The sequence below is a fragment of the Bacillus rossius genome, chromosome 10 (assembly GCF_032445375.1).
Source record: "Bacillus rossius redtenbacheri isolate Brsri chromosome 10, Brsri_v3, whole genome shotgun sequence".
Classification (NCBI taxonomy): domain Eukaryota; kingdom Metazoa; phylum Arthropoda; class Insecta; order Phasmatodea; family Bacillidae; genus Bacillus; species Bacillus rossius.
In genome coordinates this window covers 48084687-48109583 of record NC_086337.1, presented here as the reverse complement: position 1 = coordinate 48109583, position 24897 = coordinate 48084687, and the positions used below count along the sequence as shown (strand labels likewise).

General features: G+C 39.0%; 1 protein-coding gene across 1 annotated transcript; it reads right to left on the bottom strand.

Annotated features, from left to right (window-relative positions):
- Nucleotides 1-1775: 1775 nt before the first annotated feature.
- Nucleotides 1776-19775, bottom strand: LOC134536099 (ATP-dependent DNA helicase Q1-like). Its single transcript, XM_063375640.1, has 11 exons — nt 19485-19775; nt 17751-17924; nt 13100-13410; nt 11293-11467; nt 10368-10534; nt 9586-9816; nt 8531-8632; nt 6754-6908; nt 5774-5952; nt 3686-3868; nt 1776-2755 (listed from the first exon to the last, which is right to left on the bottom strand). Exons 1-11 carry the CDS (start codon nt 19510-19512, stop codon nt 2355-2357), a joined length of 2106 nt encoding a protein of 701 aa, XP_063231710.1. The 5' UTR covers nt 19513-19775; the 3' UTR covers nt 1776-2354.
- Between the last annotated feature and the right edge of the window lie 5122 nt (nt 19776-24897).

The window sequence follows — 24897 nt, the reverse complement described above, 5'->3', positions numbered from 1 at the left end:
GTATTGTTAAAGTGTTAAAAGAGTTTGATGATTATATGATGTTCACAAGATACACTACCATTAAAAATACAGTTCAGTTCAATTAAGTTAACGTGTATGTTATTTACACACTGACTTTTACAAAACACCCAAAGATCTATTCACAATATTGTAACAATAAATTATTTAATGTTTCACACTATAGTGTATCCATATTGTTTTAAAAATACTTATTTGAATTGTAATAAATTTGTACCAGAAAATTCATAATGGCATAACACCGAAATACAAGTTATATCATGGAATTAAGCAGCATTAACAAAAACTTAATTCATATAAAAAAAATTAACCTTTAAATGTTGGAAATTCAAGGAATGCCGTTGTTTCCGGACAAAATATATTTTTTAAGTGCATATACTTAAAAAAATATATAAAGGTATAATAATAATTTTTTACTGCACATCTGGTATTGAAGCACTTTTAAACCCGAAGTGCTTGCCAATTTATTTTTCTTTTTTTGAATGTAGTATCTGTTTTTAGGCCACCACTAAAGTTTCTAGACAGTTGGTGTGCAGGGAACCAAATTTACATAAATAAATTACAAGTTATTTTATTGTAAAAATGGAACTTATAAATATTACACTATTTTGGTAGAGTAAGTACAGTAGAACCCTGTTATAATGTTTTTCAAGGGAGCACAAGAAAAAAACATTATAAGCAGGAAAACGTTATAAGCAGGAAATCTCAATTTAGCACTTAACAATGTTCGAGCTTTGTACCAATGGACTCACCAAGCTATGTAAACAACTTTAATGTTAAAACCAAAGATAGTATACTTGATACATGAATTTTCTGAAACAAGCCAACAATTTTTCAACTTCGTCTTGTTTCCTGGTTAAATTTTGTTTGTCTTTAAAGATACACTGCCACATTTTATGTAAAATTGTCTCACGATTCATGATGACAACATTAAGAGTGAGAACGTCTACTCCTTCGCCACCTGAAAATGTTTAATTTTGGGATTCTTACATATGAATGAAAAAAAAAATTATTTGTAAGCAATAGAAAACACTTTTAGTTATGTCCTTGCTCAGTGGTTGGCAACTTAAATATTGTAGGACTATGTACGTGCATCTGAATACCCACTGGAATAGCAAGGAAGAGAATATTTGACTAAGGGTGCCAACTGACACGTAACTATGAACATTGTGTACCTTCAGTATATTGCATAAAATTGTATTTTAACAAACTTCATGTATTGTATGGCAGTGATTGTAAGCATAAACATACATAAAGGAAACTTTTTATCATAAGTCTTGGAATAATTTGGTTTTAAAACATTTTTTCCCCATTTATTGAATGTTAGAAAGAAAACATTATAAGCAGGAAATTACACTATTTATGAACATTATATGCAGGAAATAAATACATTGTCCTTATGGGGGAAATATTGGGACTTTAAAAATATGACATTATAAGCAGGAAATAAATACATTGTCCTTATGGGGGAAATATTGGGACTTTAAAAATATGACATTATAAGCAGGAAAACATTATATGCAGGAACATTATAACAGGGTTCTACTGTATTACAAAACAGAAATTTATAAATACATATAAAAAAAAAAAAGAAGAAATATTCGGTTTTAAAAACTAAATTGGACTAAAAATAAAACCATGAAATCTTGTCTCTACTGATTTGCTGGTGTGATAGCAAATAAAACTCAGTCATGCAACAGTGGAATGTTTCTAGTTTTCAGTGTGCAGTGCAGTCCCTAGAAAATGCTATTTAAATAATTTTTTTAAAATAACTTGTCATTATATATTTTATTTTTTCATTAATGAGCCAACAAGTATGTATGCATGTACATATTTGTTTTCATTTGTCAGATTCCTTTAAATTATACCAATTTGTTATTTTGTATACAATATATCAATGTTGGTTACACTGACCATAACACCAGATATTTATTGCTGATTGCAGGGCTAGAGAGTAATACTGGAGAAGATAAATAGTAAATATTAAAGACTAGATGTTAAAAATACATGGAGCTGATTTAAAAATGCAAATGATTGAAAAAACATATTTTTTCTTACCCTTTTAAATGAGTACAGTTGAAATATATAAACAATGTAACAATAAACATACGTTAAAGAAGATGTGGTCTACAAGATTATGAATCGCTGCTTTTCAGAATGAAGTCGTCTTACTGTCACACAAACATGGAAATATTGCATTCTCAACTACTGATTTTCCAACACGTCAGTAACTTTGAAGCTTGGACTTTATGCGTGTTGGTGACCCTGAATTTCAAGTGATGATCGGTTGACATTGACAGAGCAACATCACGTTTATGTGGGCCACGACCTACTAATTATGTGCCATCGTCCGAGTCGCTACTCAATACGATGGACACTATCTTCTTTTTCTTTGGAGGCTCACTGCTAATCCCGAAATCGTCGTCATCATCATCATCATCATCATCATCATCATCATCATCACCACCGCCAATGGAACTGGAGCTTGAGGGAGCAGATTTCTTGCTGGAACCACTGGCATCAGGCGAGGATCTCCGCTTGCCGTCGCTAGCCTTGCGCTTCTTCGCAATGCCGTTGATGTGGCTCGCTGGGCTCTTGGCAGCTTTCTCCGTGTGGCTCGTGGCCGCCTGTTTCGGCGAACTCCTTGTTGTTGGTGCTGCGCTGGCTGGCAGGCTTTTGCCCCTGACATTCATGTGGATCTTGTGGTCGCTCGACTCCGCAATGTTTGCCTTCGGCCCTGAAAATAAATCACAATTTGTTACAAAAAAACTACTCTGCAACAACCAATTTTAATTACAACCCATGTGGAATTATAGAAAAGTTTTAAAAAGGAGAGTTCAGATCAATTTTCAATGACACAAAAATACAATGGGCGGGAAAAAAAATAGTACAATGACAGAACTAGATATTATGTCACAGAACTGTGATTAAGTGCTCATTACCTAACCTGTAAAGCCTTTGTTAACTGGTCAAAGAACTGCCTACTGACAGTTTTAGTTCAATTAGAATTAATATGATCATTATTTAAGACCGAGACTTATTCAGTAGCTATATAAAAAAAGTGATCTTATAATACTGAAACAACTGCATTACAAAGTTGACAAGCAAGTGATACAACCTCATATTACAGCAGCACCTTACATAAGATCCACTCATTGGGAGAAGTGATCAGGACTCCTAGTTGATGATCCAAAGTTCATCGGTTCAAATCCCGACCGGACTAGTCGTTTTGTTCCTTCGCTTTGCGGCTACGAAACATAGGATTACATAACTTCGCGACACTAAGAGAGATAGGTTCATATAACTATGTGATTTTGAGGCGTATAGTCGCGAAACTACGCGAAAATAAGACATCAGGATAGCAAAACTACGTGATTACGAAACATTGAATCGGGAAACTACATGACTACGAGATTTCATGATCACGAACCAAAGAGACTATAGGACTTCGAAGTTGCAATACTTCGATTCTACAAGGCTCCAACTGGATACTTGGCAACAAAGACACAATGCTACTTGATTACATGCATACTCTGCTACGAAGCTACTTGGCTACATGGATACCATCCAAACCTCTGTGAAGCAAACCCTTCGAATACTGAGAATTTTATGGTATTTGAGGATCTGATTGGTCCATCCCTTCAAAAATAAGTGAAGGAGCACTGACCGCGGCGCATGTAGCTGATGGTGCTGTACGGCGTGAAGTGGAAGTCCTCCTTGAGGTAGCCCTCGACCAGGAGGTGGGCGACCACGGCCTCCGCCGTCTCCCGGGACAGCCCCGGGACCGCGAGGTCGCGCACGCGCAGGCTGGCCGCGCCCTTGCCGAGCCACGCATCCACCAGCTTCTGGGCTGCACACACGCCACCGCCACTGCCTTGGACTGATGCCCTTTTCCTTATACGTAGTTCCAATACTGAATATATAAAATAAACTTGCACATAATAATAAACAAGCTCCATCATGGTTTCATACGGGCGCTGCAGATGACATTACTTACATGAGGCTGTGAATGTTTACTTCAACATGTGTCCAATGTTTATCTATTGATTTGTGGAGTCACAAAAATTTATCACAAATTGTTTCATTAATTGTGGCTGATATTTTAAAAATCCAAAATATTGACAACTTATTCACTCTTTTTTAAGAAAAAATTACACACAACAAATCTACAAACCCAAACACGTATTTACATGATTCATAATATTAAACTTTTACTTAAAATAAGTGTTTTTACATATTTTTTTACATATTGAATACACTATGTACATATTGAATATACTACGCTTGCAGTCAGACAAGTAAAATTCCAAGCAAAAACTATAATTTTTTATATTTAACATTGTTTAATTAATTACTTACTGTCTACTGGAAATTGTGCTTAAAATCAAGGTATGCAGGTAGGTAACCCCTGACAAGCAACCAAATGTACATCATTAATTTATACATTTATGCCGATTTTTAGTTTAAAAAAGACTCTTATGCGAATTTATAACTTAGAGTAAAAAAATGTATAATTGCGGTGTGTCTTGAGTATGTGTGTAAATAACTCTCCTGTGTTGGTTTTTAGTAAGTATGTTACGAGTACATATAAATTGTTTAAATAAAATATCTGAGCAGTGCGTGAAAAGCACTATGAATGGCGCCATTGTGCTACATCTGCCCGGTGGCGCCAGTCGCCCGGCCGACACTGGCAAGTAATGAATGACTTGAGGGCTGGCATTCGGCTGGAGGAGGGGAACTGTAAAAATAAACCAGCCAGTTTGTGTGTGTGCATTCTGTGAGTGCATGTGGCCATGTAGCAGTGATGACAATTCTCTCCCTCCCTCCCCCCCCCCATACTTGTAAATGTCCGTGAACTGACCCAATCTCCAAGTATCTATTTCAACAGGTTTTAAAGATGCAACTGTGACCTAAAATATGTTTTTTTTTTTGTGCGAGATTCCTCAGCTTTCAAATGCAACATTCCATGAGCAACTACAGCCATCATTGGTGCTTTGAAAGCCGCACTTCAAAGTCCCGCTTTTTACGTTCTTCGTTCAGCTCCCGCTTAAGTTTGAATTTCTTGTTGTCTGTAACGTGCTAGTTTTTATAAAAGAAACTGACAAGAAAGGGTAGCTTTTGCCTTTTTTTATATTCTGGAAGAGGACTGGTTAAAAAAAAAAAATACAGGAGAGGCTGAGAAGTGGGCAGGCCTCACTCCCTTCTACACAACAATATAGTAGCACAGAAATCAGACAAAAAGAGGATCGAGGGTTAACACCAGTGCCGTATTTCTTATGCACCAGAAAGCTAACACGGAACAAAGACTTCACTTGTACTCTACTGTAGACAGATAGATAGTGCGATTCATATTCGAGGGCAATCCTTACGCGAGAGGAAGTTGTATTTGTACGACCCAAATTAAAGCTACGACCCATATGCAGGAACGACTCTTCTGCGGTTAAATACGGTATTCTGGTAAGCCTTTTTTGGCTCTGCTTCAGTTCATTAGCAATGCAAAACTTTATTTTATGAACATTCTACTATTGCAATGTGTTCGAGCACATACATCAACATTGGAACCGACGCCATGATGATGCGTAACTGTCTGTTTAGTCCACAGATCGCAGCACTGTCACAAGGTCCAACGTGTGGTGCAAGAAGGCACCAAGTCGCACAATTAAAAAAAGTACACAGCAACCCTCAACACAATGAGTTTCCACCCATGTAAGGAGGAATTCAACAGGTCCCTCGGTTAACACTGCAACAGGCTCACCTGTTAGGCGTGTGTCGGAGCTGGCGGCGTGGGCCAGTATGCGGTACAGCGCTCGGCAGTACGCAGTGATCTCCACTTGCTTGACCTCGCGGGGCTGCCGGCAGTGGTCGCACATGCCGTTGCAGTCCTCAGACTCCCACGCCTCGCCGAAGTGGCACGCGATGATGGACCGCCGGCACCTTCGGCAACAACGCACAACAGTGCACTCGGGTCTAGCAACCATGGAGGCGCGTACACTACATGCACGAGACATCTCCATTTAAACATAAGTGCTCTGACAAGCTTGAGCTCAAAAAAAAAAAGTTTCCAAGAACGGCAAATATTAGTTTTCAAAAGTAACAAAATAAAGAAAACATTGAAACCAAAATAAAAATTACACAAACAGTACATTAAAGAAAAAATAAGAAATACGTTACCTACCTTCAACATGTTATGTTTAAAAAAAAAAGAGAGAGAAGGAAGACTAGCCTGTAATTAATGCTTTTACCATTAACTAAAAAAAAAAAACAAATTGCATATCTTAAGTAATGGATATAGATAAGTTCTCAATCTGCATACACGTGAGCAGAGTGATGGAGAGAGAAATCCACATTTTTGCAGATGTGTGAATGGTCTTCAGCCTGAAGAGAGATTTAGATTTTATACCTATTAGCAATAATCAATCTCAGTCGAATGCATCAAGATCAAAACACAAGAGATTTCAAAGGTCTACTTCCATCAGATGCAACCAACTATTCATACCAATTATCAAACTGCAAGTTAACCAATCCCATACGGTACACAAAGTTTTAGATACATTTCATAAATGTAAAATTACCTTGCTGAAACTTTGTAAGGTTTCTGTGTCACATGAATATGTCTGAAACTTTTATGCTGGCTGGGATATACAGCTCGGAAACAAATGGTTCACTAAATCCAAGCATTAACGATTCATAAATATTTTTAAAACGTGTGTTCAGAGCGAGGCACACGCGGGCTACCTGTTGGTGTCGAGGCAGTACGCCACGATGCCGTACAAGTTCTCCAGCCCCGTCTGCTGGGTGAACACCATCGTGCTCAGCTTGAACACGTCCGTGAAGCGGTAGAACACGATGCAGTCCGCGTCCTTGTTGTCCCTGCCGGCACGGCCGCTCTCCTGCCACAGCGCACGGTCACTTACATCCCACACTGCGTTCGTTGCATGAGCGAAACACACCTTCATTCACCGGCTATATAGTCTCACCACATTCAGCAAAACTGATCCTGACGAAAGTTATTACTTATAACTATAAACTTTATAGTTTTGTTTTAGGGTCAATTTTGTTTTTAAATCATAGGATTTTGGTGTTATTGTTTTTTATTTTATACCTTGCCTTGATTCATAAAAAACTAAGAATTATTAACAAATATGAAACAAAAAAAAATCTTAATACAGTACCCATTTCACCAAAATAGTCTCATTCTGAAATGACACATGAAGCACTCATAAAATAAAATTATAAGTCATAACCATGTCTGGAATAGAACTACTCAGAAAAATAAAAATCAAATTACAAATTTTTCTAAAAACATATAAAATGTTACTAATAAGAGATACAAGATCAAAAAACGTAATATTAATTATTTCCAATTCACTTAGTTGATACATTTTGGTGAAAATTTCATGATTAATAAAATTACATTTTATTTATTAATTTTTTATAATAAAAACTAAAATATGATTTAAATTTTGTCTAAATGCTGAATGATTTCCAGTTTTTAGTAAACATTTCGGTGCTAAACAGTGTATATTAACTTACACTTCAGAGTTACATGTTGTATTGCTATTGCTATACTTTGTGGTGTTATTTCAGTCTTATCACAATTCAGTATATAATATTGTCCCTAGTTATAACAAGGTATATAGAATGATTTAATTTAAATAATACAGCTGTGCCACCCAACCTGCCAGTTGACATATTCCTGCAAAATTTCAATTTGTAATGTATACTAATATTCAACTGCATTAGTTAGAGAGCTATCACTGTACTGATAGGACTTTTAATAGAGGAAAATGGACGAAAATATTTCTTGTTAGTATTGAAAAAACCAAACAAATTAATACATGGCCTTTTAGTATTTTTTGTTTAATTTTTGTAACTGGATCTCACTGTTTAAGGGCTGGCCACCCCTATTCTACAGTACTTGTTTAATTAAAACTTAAATTGTTCTTGATCCCAACAGATCTCTTGCCAAAACTTTAAGGAACTCTGATTTTCTAACAAACTACAAAAAATTCAGAAGCATGGGGACACATCAGCGGATCCCTACAAAACAATTTGACTCCTGAACATACAGAAAAACTGACATTTCTGCACTTTCAACAAATTTTTCTTAGTAATTTTGCGATAGATATTCTTTCACACCCAGTTATTATTTTAACTGTTCATAAAGTACGCAGGTTTACATTAGGAGTGATTAAAATAATATGTTAGATTTTAGTGCTAGGCACATGTTTAGTATATTCACCATCACTGCTTGGAGAAAATTACACAATACTACTCAAAAATTAACAATGGATATTTTCATAATAATAATTTACAGATCACATGATTCTAAAAAACTATAGTTAATATACCAATACATATATTTAAACTTATATTATATTTAAGTACATATCTATGAAAATTAAGACTTGGGCTTGGTTCAAAGCTCATGAACAAATTTGTAGGCTTGTTCGAGCTCAACTCAAACTAAAACTGTCCAGCTAAATGACCTCTATAATCAGCATATACCTACCTGATAAAAATTCTCCATGGACTTTGACAGGCAGTGGTGAATGACGAACCTGACATCAGGCTTGTCGATGCCGAGACCGAAAGCAATCGTTGCCACCACGGCCTGCAACCAATCAAAACAAGGATCTCAGCACTAGCCAGCCAACCAATTATTAAATACGTACTTTAACCAGCTTAGTTCTTTTATACTTACTTTATAATTACACTATGTACAAAGGATAAAGTTTGGAATTTAAAAAAAAATTTTAAGAGAGCAATTATTTGTGACTGCAGTCAAGTCCAAAAAGGGAACAGATTGGATTTTTTCGCAAAGTGATGCAGGAGATTGTACGAAAACTCATGGAGCCATGTGTTGCAGCGGTGAAACACTGGTGTCATACTCCAGACAGTTGCAAGATTTAAAAAAAAGTAAACTTTTCCCCAATATATTTTTATTAAATTACGTTACGAACATCATGCTAAATAAATTGCAGTCATTGAATTCAATATTTAAAAGATTAGGTATTTGTCGTTAGAGTTAAGTTTTGATTGAAAATGCTGCTTGGTTCCATGAATTTAATTGCATTTTCGCATTTTATGGTGTATTAACCCACGGTCAGGGGCGTAGGAACTGGGGGAGGGGGGGGGGACAGGAGGGACGTGTCCCCTGAACTTTTTGGGTGGAGGGGACTGTACCCCCCCAACTTTCTAGACAGTGATATTTTTATTTTATAATATTATTCTACCCAACTTTATTTGTAATTTCTTCAATGATCAAATTTTATCTTAAGGAAACAATAATAATTTTAACATCGATGTATCCAATGGTTAGAAACAAAAATTGCTTAAAAAGCGCTATTTTTCACTTTTAAAATCAAAATTTTCCGGTGGAGGACCCCCGGACCCCCCCGTCCTAGTAAGAGGGGAATGGGTTTACATGACACCAAAATCATTATTTGTCCCCCCCAACTTTATGAACACAGCCACGCCAATGCCCACTGTGTTATATGGTGCATTGACATGTGTGATTTCCGTTTCATCGCAATCCAACACGTGATCCTGTCCCCAGACAAGTACCTGGTATTCGCCGCTCATCCACTTGCGGTGCACCTTGCTGCGCAGCGCGGCGTCCAGGCTGGCGTGGTAGCAGCCCACCCGCAGGCCCCTGGCCCTCAGCTCCTGCATCACGTCCTCGCAGTCCTTGATGGACGTGGCGTAGATGATCCCCGACTGGCCGGCGTACCTGCCCTTAAGCAGGGCGGCCAGCTCGTCCAGGCACTCCTTCTGCACCGACGACTTCTGTCGCACCTGCGGCACACACACCCTCCGCGTCGGGGACTTAAAATATAGACTCTTCGTCCAAGGATGCCTGATTGCCCAGCTTTCGAAACAAAGGGAAGAATGACCGCACATGCAAAAATAAAATCAAAAGAGGACAGGTAAAAAAATCAACATAATCCATTGCAATTAACATGCAAAAAAAAAAAAAACACGTAAAAAAATCAAATACACCAGACGCTAATACCGAGCAGCTCTATACTAATTGCCCCATCTCTAATTAAAATATATGTATATTCAATTTTGGAAAATTGTCGATTCCATGTCTAACGACCGATCATGGACTTGGTGCGAAAAATGTAATTTTTTTGATGTGTAAAAATTGGGGATGGATCAATCGGCTGAAAATGTTTGTAATTACCTTCCAACCACCTCTTTTAAAACCCTATTCCCGGAAAGTGCGAGAGGTCGTATAAACGAGGTTTTACTGTATGCAAAGCAGCTTGATAAACACTCCGAAACTACAGCCGAAACATTAAGAGTTATGTGAAGTGTACCGAAAGTGTGGTCATACCTCATACCTCGTAATACAAATTTGGTCGGTTGAAGGTGGCCTTGAGCACGAGGCAGCCTTGGATGCCGAGCATCTTCTGTACGTCGACCGTGACCCGAGAAGTGGCCGTGGCAGTGAGGCCCAGGATCGGCACATCCGGGAACATCGGCTTCAACACCCCCAGGAACTTGTAGTCTGACACAGATAGATCACAACCTCACAGCGCACTGTCTAACTAGTGAAGCAGCGCAACAAACACAGAGTTATTACTACTACAGGTCTTGTGGTTTCATTAACAATGACTTTTCAGTAATGACACTTAAGCCCACCGCACATGGTACAATATTTTCTACTAGTTTGCTTACTAGAATGCTTACTGGTTTCTGTACTGTGTAGGCTACTAGCTGAAACACTAGGCGCGCTACAAGTTTCTGCTGCACACGATTCTAGCTGCCTTACTAGTTTTGTTATGAGAATATTCTCCACAACAAATTTTTATTATGATAATTCACATTTTTTACTGCATACAAACAAGGCTTTTCTTTGTATGCATTTATTAAAACGAGAAGTTGGTCACTAGTCCACTTCTTTCCATCCATGTTTATCACGACATGCGCGCTTAAAAGTGTAAACAACCCCTCGTGCTGTTTTCGTAAGTTCTGACTGGCCACTCCTTAAATATTGTACCACACCAAGCAACGAAAATAGGACGCTGTCTATTACGCAAAACCAGTAGCCCAGCTCGTACAGCTACTAGTATCCAGTTTGAATTCCAGTGAAGAAACTAGTAGTAGAGCCAGTACGACTCCTAGCTTACAATATTGTAAGGAATATTGTACAGTGTGCGGCGGGCTTTATATGTTCCTAAATCTTCTGTTTTAACAAGAAATTGGCTTGAAAATAAAACCACAAAATCTTGTCTCTAATGATCGATGATGAGAGCAGACAGTGACCTGGTCGAAAGTCGTGCCCCCACTGGGAGCAGCAGTGGACCTCGTCGATGGCGATCAGCGATAGCCGCCCCAGCTGGTACATCTTCTGCAGCTTCGTCATGAAGCCCTTGCTCTTGGCCAACTTCTCCGGCGTGACGTACAGCAGTCTCAGCGGGGCCTTGCTGTCCAACATCGACTGCAAACACACGGCCACACACGCTGCACTCACGTCAGTCACACTCGTGTCGGACGATGCGAGTGTGCTACCCTGCCAGAACAGCTGCAAGCTGAAGTTAAATAGTCGCAAGTATAGTTTCAACTAGCATGGGTGGCTTTAATATTTTACAGATTTCCAATTCCATCAATGTACTCACAGTCTAAATTTGATTTTTGATACTTTTTAAAGTGTAGGCACTAATTATATTAGTTAAAATAATTTATGTTATTTTATAACAATTAAAATATCCCTTAATTAGGTAGTGTATAGAAACTTAAATAAAGTGTTAAAAAATATATATACTTACTCATTAAGTCTGAAATTCTGAAAGTTTATTTCATAATTAGTTTTCACAAAACTATAAGTCCAGTATTCATAAGTAACATACTTGAGGTAGCCTTTTTCGGTATCCTTAAAAGCGTCAAACAATACAAATTTGAGAGAGCTTTGTTTGTTAGTGTCAGCATAACACCACCACTAGGACAAAAATATTTTTGCCACAAGCGACTCGCAGCAGACGTCCTTCAGAATAGCTGAGGTGACGGGATAGGCAGGGCATGCGAGCATAGAGAGGAGGGGGTAATGACGTAGGAGGCATCAGAGACCGCTAAATAGGGAGGAAGAAACTGACAGCGAATCAGCAACGAGGAATATTCTAAATTAACTCATGGGAAGGATTTGCATAGTTGTGATAAACAAATGTCAACTCAATCAGGGAGGTCTTATTAAGCCAGGGAAACCAGTCAGTCAGTGGGAATCCACACAACACCGCCACTAGGACGACGAATGGTGAGGGACCACATAATACACTAAAGTTGGTAGGACTGTAACCGTACAGACACTAACACGATCCCTGAAAGAAATGAGGGTAAGAATACAGAGACAGAAATGGCCAACAGTATGACATGTCAATTTAACACTTTAGGTACAACTATGGTTGTTTCAACAGATGTTTTTATAAGGTTCAATGATTATAAAGTATATTGCTGTCAAAAGTTATGTGAAAAGTCAGATGTCCAGTAATGAAAAGTGAATAAAAACTGTTTGTTATTCTTTAAGTCAACTGATTCGGATTTTAAGTGTTAACCTCTGTTCACATTTGAAAAAGGGACTCATCATCCCTCCTTTCTTTTAAAAAGGTTAAAGATGAGTGGTGGAAAATTGTCCCCTAGTATTCTGATATCCACATAGGGCCTTAGGTATATCATGAGTAGACTACGATCCCAGTTGAATTCACATCCATTCCCTTTCTCCATTATCCCTCATATTAATTTCGTTCTCGCCTTTCGCATTTCCACTTTCCTCTCATATCCATATTTACAGCTGATGAAGGATTATGCATGGTCATTTTATAATTTTTATTGAATGATGTTATAAATGGAGCCCAATTGGTTAATCAGTTCAAACATTACAAACATTAAATGATTATTTTTTATTTTACTTCAAACCTGTATTTTATAAAATAAGTGTTACATAGCTTTGCCGAGAATAATTGCAAATCAGTTCGACAGTGTAAATATTTCAAATGTTATATCTGATATTGGCTTGGCATCGCGCAGGGCTGATGGATGATGCGGCTGGAACACCGCGAGGGAGTGTGGGGTGTGTTACCTTCTGCACGTCGGCGGCCTCCTGCCGGGGGACGCCGGCGCTCAGCAAGGCCGCGGCCACGCCCAGGCGCCGGAGCGCCATCAGCTGGTCCTCCATGAGGGACACGAGGGGCGAGACCACCAGCGCCACGCCGGGACGCACGTGGGCGGGCAGCTGGTAGCACAGGCTCTTGCCCCCACCCGTCGGCATGATGAGGATCACGTCCTCCCGCCTCAGGACGGCGTTCACCGCGGCCAGCTGCTGGGGCCGGAACCCGGGCAGCCGGAACACGCCGGCCAGCACTTCGTCCACCCGGCTGGACCACGGGAAGCCTGCGCACACGGCACGGCACGCTCGCCCTCGTCTCGGCACCTTCCGAGCCAACCTCGCTACTGTCAATGAACAACACAGCTGGAGCTGGATCAACGAATGTGTTTCAACATAGACGTGAATTTGAGACTAGTGACAGATCCAATTATTGATATATTTCTTAAACAGATCTAAAACCGATAAAAATATCACAGTATCTTAATAAAATTCTTTATTAAAAGAATTTGCAAGTAGATAACAGAAAAAAAAAAAAAATTACTGCACAAAACTTGTGCATAGCACAATGCACGTTATGGCCTTGACTAATTTACAAATACAAATTTCAAGAATTGCCATAAGATACAGAAAAAATTGACATGAAGATGCCTACAGAACTACATAATCAGGTAAATAGAAAATATGGGTGATACCTGATACTTTTCTCACGTGTTTTTTTCCTAAATAATGAATTTATACATGCTATTCATAATCTTTTAGTAATCTCACACAAGTGACGCTAACATAGCATATAGCTTCCAATGAGTGTGTGTGCACCTCCACACCAAAATAGAAATTTTTTTCTCCTAATGAAGGGTTAAGTGACAAAATAAATATGATTAAAAATGCTAGACTTTTTAGTGACTTCAGTGTCCCAATAAACAGTCACCTGGACTAATGAATGATAACATGGGAGAGGTTCTGTTTGTTCGATAGGGCTTTACGTCACATGAGGTTATGCACAGAAACTTATGTCTTTAAGACTATAGTGGGTTCTGAACCACTAGCACTCAGGGCTTTACAAATCCCGAGTACCAGGTTGCAACGATGCCCAACTTATAATTGCTGCTGCTTTCTGCCACGATACCGGGATATAACTATACAGTAGTTTTTAAAACATCAGCAAATTTTTTTGTTACAAAAACTTGCACAGTAATGACTAGGTACAAGAAAACAGGATGAAATTTGAATGAGTGTATGTATATATATAAGTGTGCAGTGGCGGATCCAGGATTTTGGTTTGGGAGGGGCTTGACCCAGCCAGGGGCGTAACCAGGGGGGGGGGGTTAGGGGTTCAAACCCCCCCCCCCCCTTTAGAACCAAATCTTTATTTAATTTCTTATTCATCACTCAAACAAATTTCATATTAAAATTAATAAAATTTTTACCATTACAATATTTAAATTTAAGTACCGAAAACTGCTAAAATGGCACTATTTTACGGTGTAAAAGGTGCCTTAAAATCCAAATTTTCCCGGGGGAGGACCCCCGGACCCACCACTTTAATACGGGGGGGGGGGGGGAGGCGCATGCTTCTTAACACCCCCATACACAAATCCTGTCTACGCCACTGGACCCAGCTGAGGCTAGGCTTTATCAAGGCAAACACTAAAACATTAGTGGACCCAGATCCTTTTGGATGGGGCTTGAGCCCCTTAGCCCCCCCTCTGGAATCTGCTACTGTAAGTGAGTGCGTATATTTTATCTGTGATTCATCGCACAACATGAGTTCATAGATAAATAAAGTACTTTGTATATATTGGTAGTCAGGAAGTCAGTATATATTGGCAGACTCACCATGAATGCAGCATTTGCGTGCCCCAAATGTTTGGCAACATCGCATATTTACAACTAGACAACAGTGTAACCAAAAAAACGTAAGTGTATAGTCTTTTACTTCACTGGCTCCTAGATTTTGTGTCTGGCTCCTAAACTTTCAGAGATTTTGCTGAGGCCCGCTCATAAACATCAGTCATGCCGGAGCAATGGAATGAAATCCACGACCCACGCCAAAAGAGCGCGACGCGTTGGCATCACGGCAGTCGTAGTCGTGTGGTAAGGGTGGAGTGTCGGGCTAAGGACGTGCGAGAAGGGCAGTGCTCGCCCTAGAGCTAGGTGGTGATCGAGGCGGGCTTACGCACCAGGGTACCAATCCTACCAATTAGTCTGTTTATGTAAATAAAGAATCTGTGGAATAGAGGAACTTAGTTAAAAAAAAAAACCTTCCTGTTTTTAATGGGTTTTTCATTTACCTCTGAAATAACAATGTTCCATTGTTACTGGCTAACATGTTTTATTATGACCTCGAAACTAAAATTACTAAAATATGCAAACAATTTCCAATGTTTCATTGTCAAGTCATGCATTTATTAGTCATTAACACATTTTTTTACAAGTCCTTAGCACATTTTGAACAAGTCCATCAATCACCAATCCAAAGGCTGCCCATTCAAATATCGGCATACCTTAACTAGTTTGTGAGCTTTGTCAACTCCTAGCTTGTTTCTCAGTTTTGACCAAACATGAACGAAAGTTGAAAATACTCTTTCGATTAATGCAGAAATTACTGGGCAGCTAAGCAAATCTGAAAATAATTTGCACATGTTAGGACGTGATTTTTTTACAGTACAGATTTTTTTTCTCTGCAAGCATCCACCACTTCCCAGGCGAGAAACTTGCAATCACAGATGCATGGAACTTCTTCTTTTATGAAATTGATGAGTAGCTCACAACAGTACTCGTATTGCTTGCAAAGCCACAGTCAAATGCATTTAGTAAAAAAAACTATCCTTTCCAGTAGAAATTACTGAAGCAATAATGGGGTCGTTATTCACAGATGACCATCCATCTAAAATTCTGGTAACAGTTGCATCAGTAGTCAGGCTATTTTTAAGCGCATTCTCGACTTCTGTGTGTACTTCCTCTAGGAACTAATTGGCCAATTGTCGTCGATTAGGTGGTTTATAGCCAGAGTGCAGACCCTATATCATTTCTTAAAATGTAGTGGTATCTGCTGCATTAAAAACAATGTTGCTTGAGTAAAAAAATTTTGCATTGGATTTGTAAAAAACTTTGACTGAACAGGGGTAGTAACCTGAGCAAAATCTGTAACCTACCTATGTTTGAATTTTCTGTCCTTTCTGCAAGGATGAGGAGCAGGAAGTTTCGGAAGCTGTAGATGTTGAACGTGGTGACAGCATCAGTGGGGGGACAGTTGGCACTACCTTCACTCAACCTAGAATACTGCAATTCTTTAGGATGGGCAGTACTTGATTGATTTGAAGTAGAACCTAACCCTACATCATCCACAAACGTAATATTTAGCTCAAGGGCTGCTGAAGAATTAGAACTTCTATTTACACATTTAGAAAGATGAACACAAAATTCTTTCTACCTTCCCAGAAATTTCACCCAGACAATGTTTACACTTAACCTTACTACTGCCATCAATTTTCAGCACTTCAGACCATTATGTTGCACTTTTTCTTCCCGAATTTGTTACAGACTGCATTTTATTTCAACCTGAACCTACCAGCGTACACCAAAACATAACAAAAAATATGGCACCAACTAGTACTGAACGATCCAACACCAACAAACAGGCTCTAGCTGCTGAATGACTGGAGTCTAGAAATAAACTAGCAACAGGAGAAGGTGAAAGATGATAACTACAGAAACTTTATTTTTAAACCACACAAACAAAAGGAAATATAAGATGACTGATGACACATGAGTCTGGCAACCTGGAGTGTTATCATTGACTCTCAAATTATCCACTCCAACCAGTTATCATTGTCTCATCATATTTCTAGGTATAGTTACAGTATTGATTTCAAAGTAGGACATTGTGTGAGTACTATATTCTTTTAAGTTTCTTGATTAACAAATAATTGACGATAAAAATTTTAAAAACCATATTTGTGTTTGAAGTTCAGTTAAAAAACTCTCAAATAATCATGTTAAAAATTATTCTTAAATTACATAATTTTGCTAAAATAAAAATTATGGTGCAACCACAAAGCATGATATGTATGTGTAAAACACTTTAGTACACTCCCGATTATCCGTGAAATTAAATGGCAGGGCCACCGCGGATAGTGAAAATCGCGGATAATCCGCAAAAGAGCCGAAAGTGGGAAACAAAAAAGGAAACATTAATTTCAACTTAAAAATCTAAACATTTATGTACCGTAAAAGTTACAATTAACAGTAACATATTTTTTTAATGATGCTAAAATTTTAGTATTTTACTGAATAATCAACATTTCAGTAATGTAAGCATAAAAGTGCTCAACCATACGACTAGAAACAAAGTGCGACAGAGACAAAAATAGCAACGCATGTCACAACCTACTGCGTGAGATCCGAGAAGGCCTGTGACGTTTTACTGTATACTGCACACAATACACTCGTCAGTAGAGTTCAAATTTGCTTACTTGTAATAAAATACAGATTTACATATGTGCTGTATTTCTTCGTAGCATGCGCGGATAATAGGGAGTTTACTGTACTTGTCAACACGTAAAAAAAAAATCCAAAAATTCTTTCAATAAAACCCGGGTTTTTATCCAAGCCTGATACGCACTGCGGTCGTCCCAGTTCTGGCTGGCCAGGGAGTTGCTCTTCTCAAGCAGCATGGAGTCCTTGAGCTTGTCGCGCTCCCGCTCCAGGAGTTTCCTGCGCTCCTGCAACTCCTGGATGCTGGCCTGCACCTCCCGCAGCTCGCACTCCACGCCCGCCAACCGCTCCTCCGCGGACGCTGCACCAACAGGCCAGGGCCACGCCTACCAACCTCTCCGCCATGTCTGGGCGATTGTTCCATGTCACACAGGGGCGCAACAACTAAATTTCCAAAGGGGGGGCAATAAACCATTTTTATAAAGAATCATCGATCCCCCTATTGAAGCGGGTCCGGGGGTCCTCCCCCGTCGGCCCCCACTTCAAGGTTTCAAAATACCCTTAACCCCCCCCCCCCCCCCCTATGCACCCCTGGTGTCACATAGCCAAGTTTATCTCTTGATTCGTTGGCATGATGCTGTAAATATTGATCCTGTGGCACATGATGCTTGCTGTTTTAATTTAGTACTGGTCATATAACAATGAATAATAATCATAAGTTGAATACAAAATATATTTTCTTATTTGTTCATCTTAAGATCATAATTTATTGTTATATTACAAGTTTTGGTTACGTGCAAGCCTTTTTTGAAGAACAAAATTAAAACAGCAAGCATCATGTAGGCTACCACAGGATCAATATTTACAGGTTCATTTCATCAGGATCAAGGGAGAAACTTGGGATAGGTGACACGGAACAATTACCATTCCATTTGTGTAAATTTGGACAGCAACATCATTGCACACTGCAGTAATCATAGGCGTGCCCAGACATTTCCATTAGGGGGGGAGGGGGGGCCCTGCTAAATTTTTAAATCAGAAGCTGAATTTAGAATGTTAAATAGCCTAAATTCATTCACTCATTGTCGTGTTTATATTTTTGTGCAGTATCAACGAGATATGTTTAATAGTTAATATTTATATCCGTATAATTTTAACAATCTTGAAAATATGTTTTTTTTTCATAGACAATGTTTAAAGGGTACTTACACATTTTCCCCCCTCAAATTTTCCAATAGCTTGGTCCAGATCTACCTTAAAATGAACTTCTTTTTAGTGAATGCAAACACAGCAATTCAGACAACAGAACTTTAACAAACCTCTTAAAATATTTTTTTTTAGCTTGGCCATGACCTCGTGTTTTAAATAAACTAAGGCGGCTGTATTTCCAGAACGATAAAATGTTTAAAAATATTGTTAATTAGCATGCTGCAACACTGAAAAACAGCTAGAGTGTCACAGTGCCAGGAATATGCGAATATTAACGAACACTTCAGAGAAAATGCCGATCTGAGTGATTACATTAGGGGGGGGGGGCCATGGCCCACCTGGCCCCCCTGTAGGCACGCCTATGGCAGTAATGCATTCTCCAAGTGGCCGAAGCAAGCTATGAACCCTTAGAATGTGGTTTTGAACACAGCTAGGACTAGGCTGTAGCAATGGTTTTAACTTATTCTATCATGAGTTATGTTAATGTTAGGTCTAAAACATAAAACAATGCAAAAGGGTTTACCCTTGAGGCAAGCTCAAGTGGTTAAGCGTTATTTAACTAATATTTTACTGTTACAATTCAAATATGCAAGTGGAAATAAAAACACCGGATTTTGGGGGCTAACAGAAAAAAAAAGGTGCCCGATGAATTACAATTCTGATTTATTTTAAGCAATACGTCTTTACAACTATCCTCCTGATAACTACCTACCTCCATCAATTTTTTCTACCTTCGGCATTTTAAATTGGTTTACAGGTCACATGCGTAATGCCTGCACCGTTGCTCCTGTTGTTTTTCTGGACACATTAAGTTGTGTCCAAAGCAGGCTCAAGGTGTCGATTTGCGATGACGGTCGGGTCATCTTTTATGTTAACTGTTTAACTATTGATGAACGACGTAATGACAAATTAAATTTTTGTCAGTTAGTGGCTGCGCGGTACCTGCGGACATAGCCTGCGGGTACCGAAAAGATCAAAACACAACCAAGGATTATGTACACACAACCATAGATGAATGATACGATACGGTAGATCCTTGCGGGAGACCTCCGGGCTAATTTTTTTTTTTCGACGTGAATACGTCTTTAAAATTGCTTTCATAGTTGGGGGATACAGCTTGGTGTTGCAGCTACATATATATCATCTATAATCATAATTTATTTACACCACTGGTTATTTAAAGGATCAAAGAATTCGTTATGGTAAGTGTGAACTGTGACGCATCCCACGGGGTGGAGGGGGAACCGCAGCCATTTTGAGGTCATTTTGCTGGGGAAGCCTTCTTTTCACAGACGAGAGAGCCAAACGCCCAATCGTGTATCTTCGTTTTTTTTTTTGTTCATTGTCACCAGTGGCGTGCCCAGGATTTTGCTCTGAGGGGGGGGGGGGGGGGGTCAGGCAGAAGGCTAGGGCCTTTCCGGGGGGCCTGGGGGGTATGGCCCGGGAAAATTTTGAAAAATACATGTTCAATATTGCTGATTTAGGCTATCTAAAATGGAAAGTGAACTAAGTTTAATTAAACATTTATGCTTGTGTCATTGAATTTATTTTAATATCTTACTAAATATTTATTTTTTCATTTTATGAATTTAATATTAAAATATTTTTAGCCCTGGGGGGGGGGGGTCCGGTCCTGCTCGTCTCCCCCCCCCCCCCCCCCCCTAGGCAGGCCCCTGATTGTAACTCATAATAACTAATGGTCAATCAGGTTAGTTTAGCTACATTATAAATACTTTAAAACATTGTGGACGGTTGATTTGGTTAGGATAGCTACATTAAAGATAATGTGAAATCAAAAACCAAAAATGCGAGCATGAACTTCGGGAACTTCGGGTTTGGTTCTCTTGTCTGTGAAAAGAAGGCTTCCCATTTTGCTGCTTTTCGAGACTTTCATTTATTATAACTTTTGACTCGGAGAAGCTACGCTGTTCGTTTGTTTCAATTGTCAGCTGTCGTCAAAATCTATCGATCGCATATATAAAACAGTGTAAAATAGTTACAGTGAATATATATGCTGTTAAAATAAAAGTATATATAATCAAAAATATATAATGTCGGCCTATACATATCAAAAAGCCAAATCCAAATGCAGAGATGATATATGGTTGGAAAGGGCTTCCCAAAAGTCGCAGGTTGATCATCATTGGGACGCAGCCCCTCAGCGCGGGGGAGGTACAAGCCCGTCAAGGGGCTCTTGTCCTCCCAGGGGGTTATCATTAGTTAGATGGAGGGAATGGAAGGATAGCCCCTCCCCTCCCCCCTCGTCTAAGTACTGTACGGGCTGATTCCCAGCTGTATGTGCGGAGAGGAGGACTGAGTGCCACAGTTTCAGTCCCCCTTCCATATCCCTTTGGTTCCCCCTTCCTGTCCTGCCTACGAGGGAAAGGAAGGGGAGGCAGAGTAAAACATCCTCTGCCCCGGTGGTGGCTACTAAAATTTGGAAAATGTAGGGCTGGCCTATTAAGCAATCGAATGATATCAATCAAATACCATATGACCGAGTGAAACAGTACCGGGAAGGAAATATAAGAATGAATACGGCCAAGCGTATTTTATATTTTGTATAGAAAATATTACTTGTTACGTACACGTATTCACATAAAACACACGGCCGTGTCCATGAGACATCCACACCCTTTTTTTTTTTAATTATGATAGTAAGCGCAAAGCCAACGACCAATGCTTAAAGAATTAGAGAATTATTGAAAAATGCACTGAGATACTACTTGATAAGTATTCGTACAAATCCAAAGCAGTCTGTTGGGATAGGGATCGAAAAATAAAATTTTCTAGGAAAGCTCCGATAAAAGTAAGAATTAATTGAAATTATATGGATACTTGTGATGGTGAAGAAAATTGGAAATAGGTAGCGCCATAAATAGCAAAAGGAGAACCTATTAACTTATCCGGGAATTTAATTGGGAATGGTAGTCGTAACTCTGTTAACTCCCATAACAAACTTGTTCTATCATCTGCAAATTGTGGGCATTCTAACAAAAAATTATTAACGTCGGCTGATTGCTGTCTTGGATTTGGTATAATGTGTATTTTAGCAAGATGGACAGGAGAAGAATTATGACTGGAACGGATACGAAAAGAGGTACCTATAATAAGTGTGTCGACCATAAGAGTTGGTCTTCAGGATTTGAGGGTCTAATGTCGGGTGTGATAAAGTATATAAAGAAAGATGTGCTGCCCGGTAACTGATCCAATCCATTTCCCATTTTTGAAAAATCATTCATTTGAGCCATGTGTAAAGACACATAATAGAAATATCGTGAGCTAATTGGACTTCCCGCGATGCTATCCTACCTAGTTTGTCAACAGTTCCATTTCCAGTAACACCAATGTGACCTGGGATCCAAATAAATTTAAATATACTCCCCAAGTTATACTGTTGTAGACAAACATTTAGATTCTCCAAAATCAAAGGTTCCCATGGAGGAGAAAAGGATGAGAGGGATTGAATGAAACTGTGCGAGTCTGTAAGTATGGCCATATTCCCTAGCTCCTGTTGAACACTGTATCAGACGGCTTGATAAATTGCGAAAGTTTCTGCTTGGAATATGGTGCTGTATTAAGAAGGCAATTTATAGAATCCCGATTGTTTTGTGGAAGGGAGAAACAAGGCCAAACTCACATGTTCTTCATCTATCCAGACATCCGTGAAAATGTGTTGGGAACAGGGCAATGAGCGGAGAGTTCTGAGGAGTTCAATTTTATTTATATTTGGGTTATGGGATTTAGCTTCAATCGAGATACACTCCGGAGTCTTAAAGTTCACTTCATATGGTAAGGAATACTGAAGATGATTAGAGGGAGTAGGTATCCATAGTATAATTGTGCATTATATGGGCAAGTGAAGGCGGAATCGGCAATAATAGCTTGTCGATCACTCGAGGGACGCTGTGAAGGCGTGTTTATCTTGTTTTGATCAAATATTTTCCCCATTCTAGCTGCTTCCGAAGATATAACTATACAGTGATTTTGAAAATATTAGTCTTCTCATTCTGTGGATAATGAGAAGACATTTTCACATGAAAATTATAGTCTCTGGCAAATGTCCCAAAACTCTAGACAAAATTTGGGAACAATTTGTCAGCATGCAGTACCTCGGGTATCCCAAAATGAGCAAAATTTTTCTTCGACTTACCTATCACTATGGTGTCAGTCATACGATTCACAGAAATGATCTCAAAAATCGGGAAGTGTTATCTGTGACTATTAGGTACCAATCATTAATGAAATCTAATGCTATGAACATCTAGGGCCGAGACATATTTCTATATGCCTAGGATTATGCCTTTCCTGGATGTATTCTGGACAGTTATGAATTAGGTTTTCTAGCTGAGAAGACAGTCCCAGCCACCAAACTGACATTTTATTTCACCGAATGTTGGCTAACTAAAACTTTACGACATGTGTTGTGTAATATTGGATGTGTTAGTAATAAAATGAACTAGAACTTGGTTAGATTTGTTTTTTAAGTGTTGCAAGACATCTATCTCTCTCTCTCTCTCTCTCTCTCTTTCTGATAGTCTGATAGTCAGCTGTTGGTTTTAATTGCGAATCATTAATATGATGGCTGCAACAAAAAAAATCTTCCAACGGAATTCTATAAGATTAAAGAAAAAATCCTTTGGCTCGTGCTGTCCCTGCCCATAGAATGCACACTGATACCTGGCACTCAGTGGGGCTCTCCGAAAGGGTAAAGTGTCCTCCGATTCTCCGATGAGCTCCCACTGTGGCTTCTTGCTGATCCACCCTGCACCCTGTTAATCAATATACTTATTCAACCTTCCTGTTGCTGAACTTGGGACTGGTGAGACCACAACTCTGCCTGTTTTGCCACCAGAACAGTTTCTTCCAGGGGTAAGGTCTGCCGCAGCTGAGGTTGCTCACTCGTCTTATCTTTCATTCCTACTACAAGATGATCTCTGATGAGTTCATGTTTCAATTCACAGCAGGCGAAAATGTCTGATAAAGTAAGCATTGTGTTAATGAACTCATCCACTGGTTCACTGAGCCCCAATACCATAAAATTTAACTTAAACCTTTTGAATACTGGGTTTCTAAGTGGATTAAAATTATTCTTTAAAGTTTATATTTCTTTGTTATAAGTGGAGGGTTCAGGAGCAAAGTGAGATCACAATTCTTCAGCTCTTTCTCCTAGAAGGTAGAGAAAAATGTTTATCTTCTCACTGTCGGGATTAATCTAATTTCCGGACGCCGACTTATACCTTGTAAAGTTGTGTTTCCTTTATTTCCAGAGAGCAGGCGAAGAGAAATAAATGGCCGCAGGTGGTTTGAGGTTAAATATCCCCAAGTGGTGATTTCCCCATCGAGGCAGTTCGTTCGACATCATAAACTAATGACATCTTCAAACAAAACTGTAAAATTAAAAGCTTATTGCATAGATTAGGATATACAGCAACTGCTGAAAACCTTCTTCTGTTATGCGACTGATCTTTATTGATATCATCCAGGACACTTTACAAATCACACTTACTCCAAGTACAGTTCACCATCATACCACCATCTGACCCAGTGTTGCCAACTCCTTAAAGAACAGTTGTCATCAGAATAAAGGCATATGGATCATACTGTATTTGTTTGTTCAGGTGTATTGCATAAAAACATAACAACTGTTAAAACTTACATTCAATCAATCCAATTGTGACCCTGAATTTTTCTGAGGATTTGCTAATACAATACGTGCAGGAACACAACTTAAATAATAAATAACATTGAGATAGATCTCTGAAAGAGAACACATACATTGTTGGCAGAACTGATTTGTGAAATATTACGACAGATGGATGAATTCAAGTTGAAATCGCCTGGCTAGCTGCGTGACGTTGAGGGATGGAAGATTTACGAACAGAGGGCGGCGATGTGCTGCTGTAATACTGGCCTATGACTGTAAAGTAAACAATCCTGAGTAACCTTTTACCCAAAGGTGTGCCCTTTTTGCGCGTGCCTATATGATGTGTCATCTGGGCATGATACTTCTTCATGTAGATAAAGAGCTAGAGGGAGGGGAGAGAGATACAGATACAGAGACTAAGGTTATCAAATAAAACATGTATGTACGGACAAAATGTTTAAAATAAAATTATCAGAAC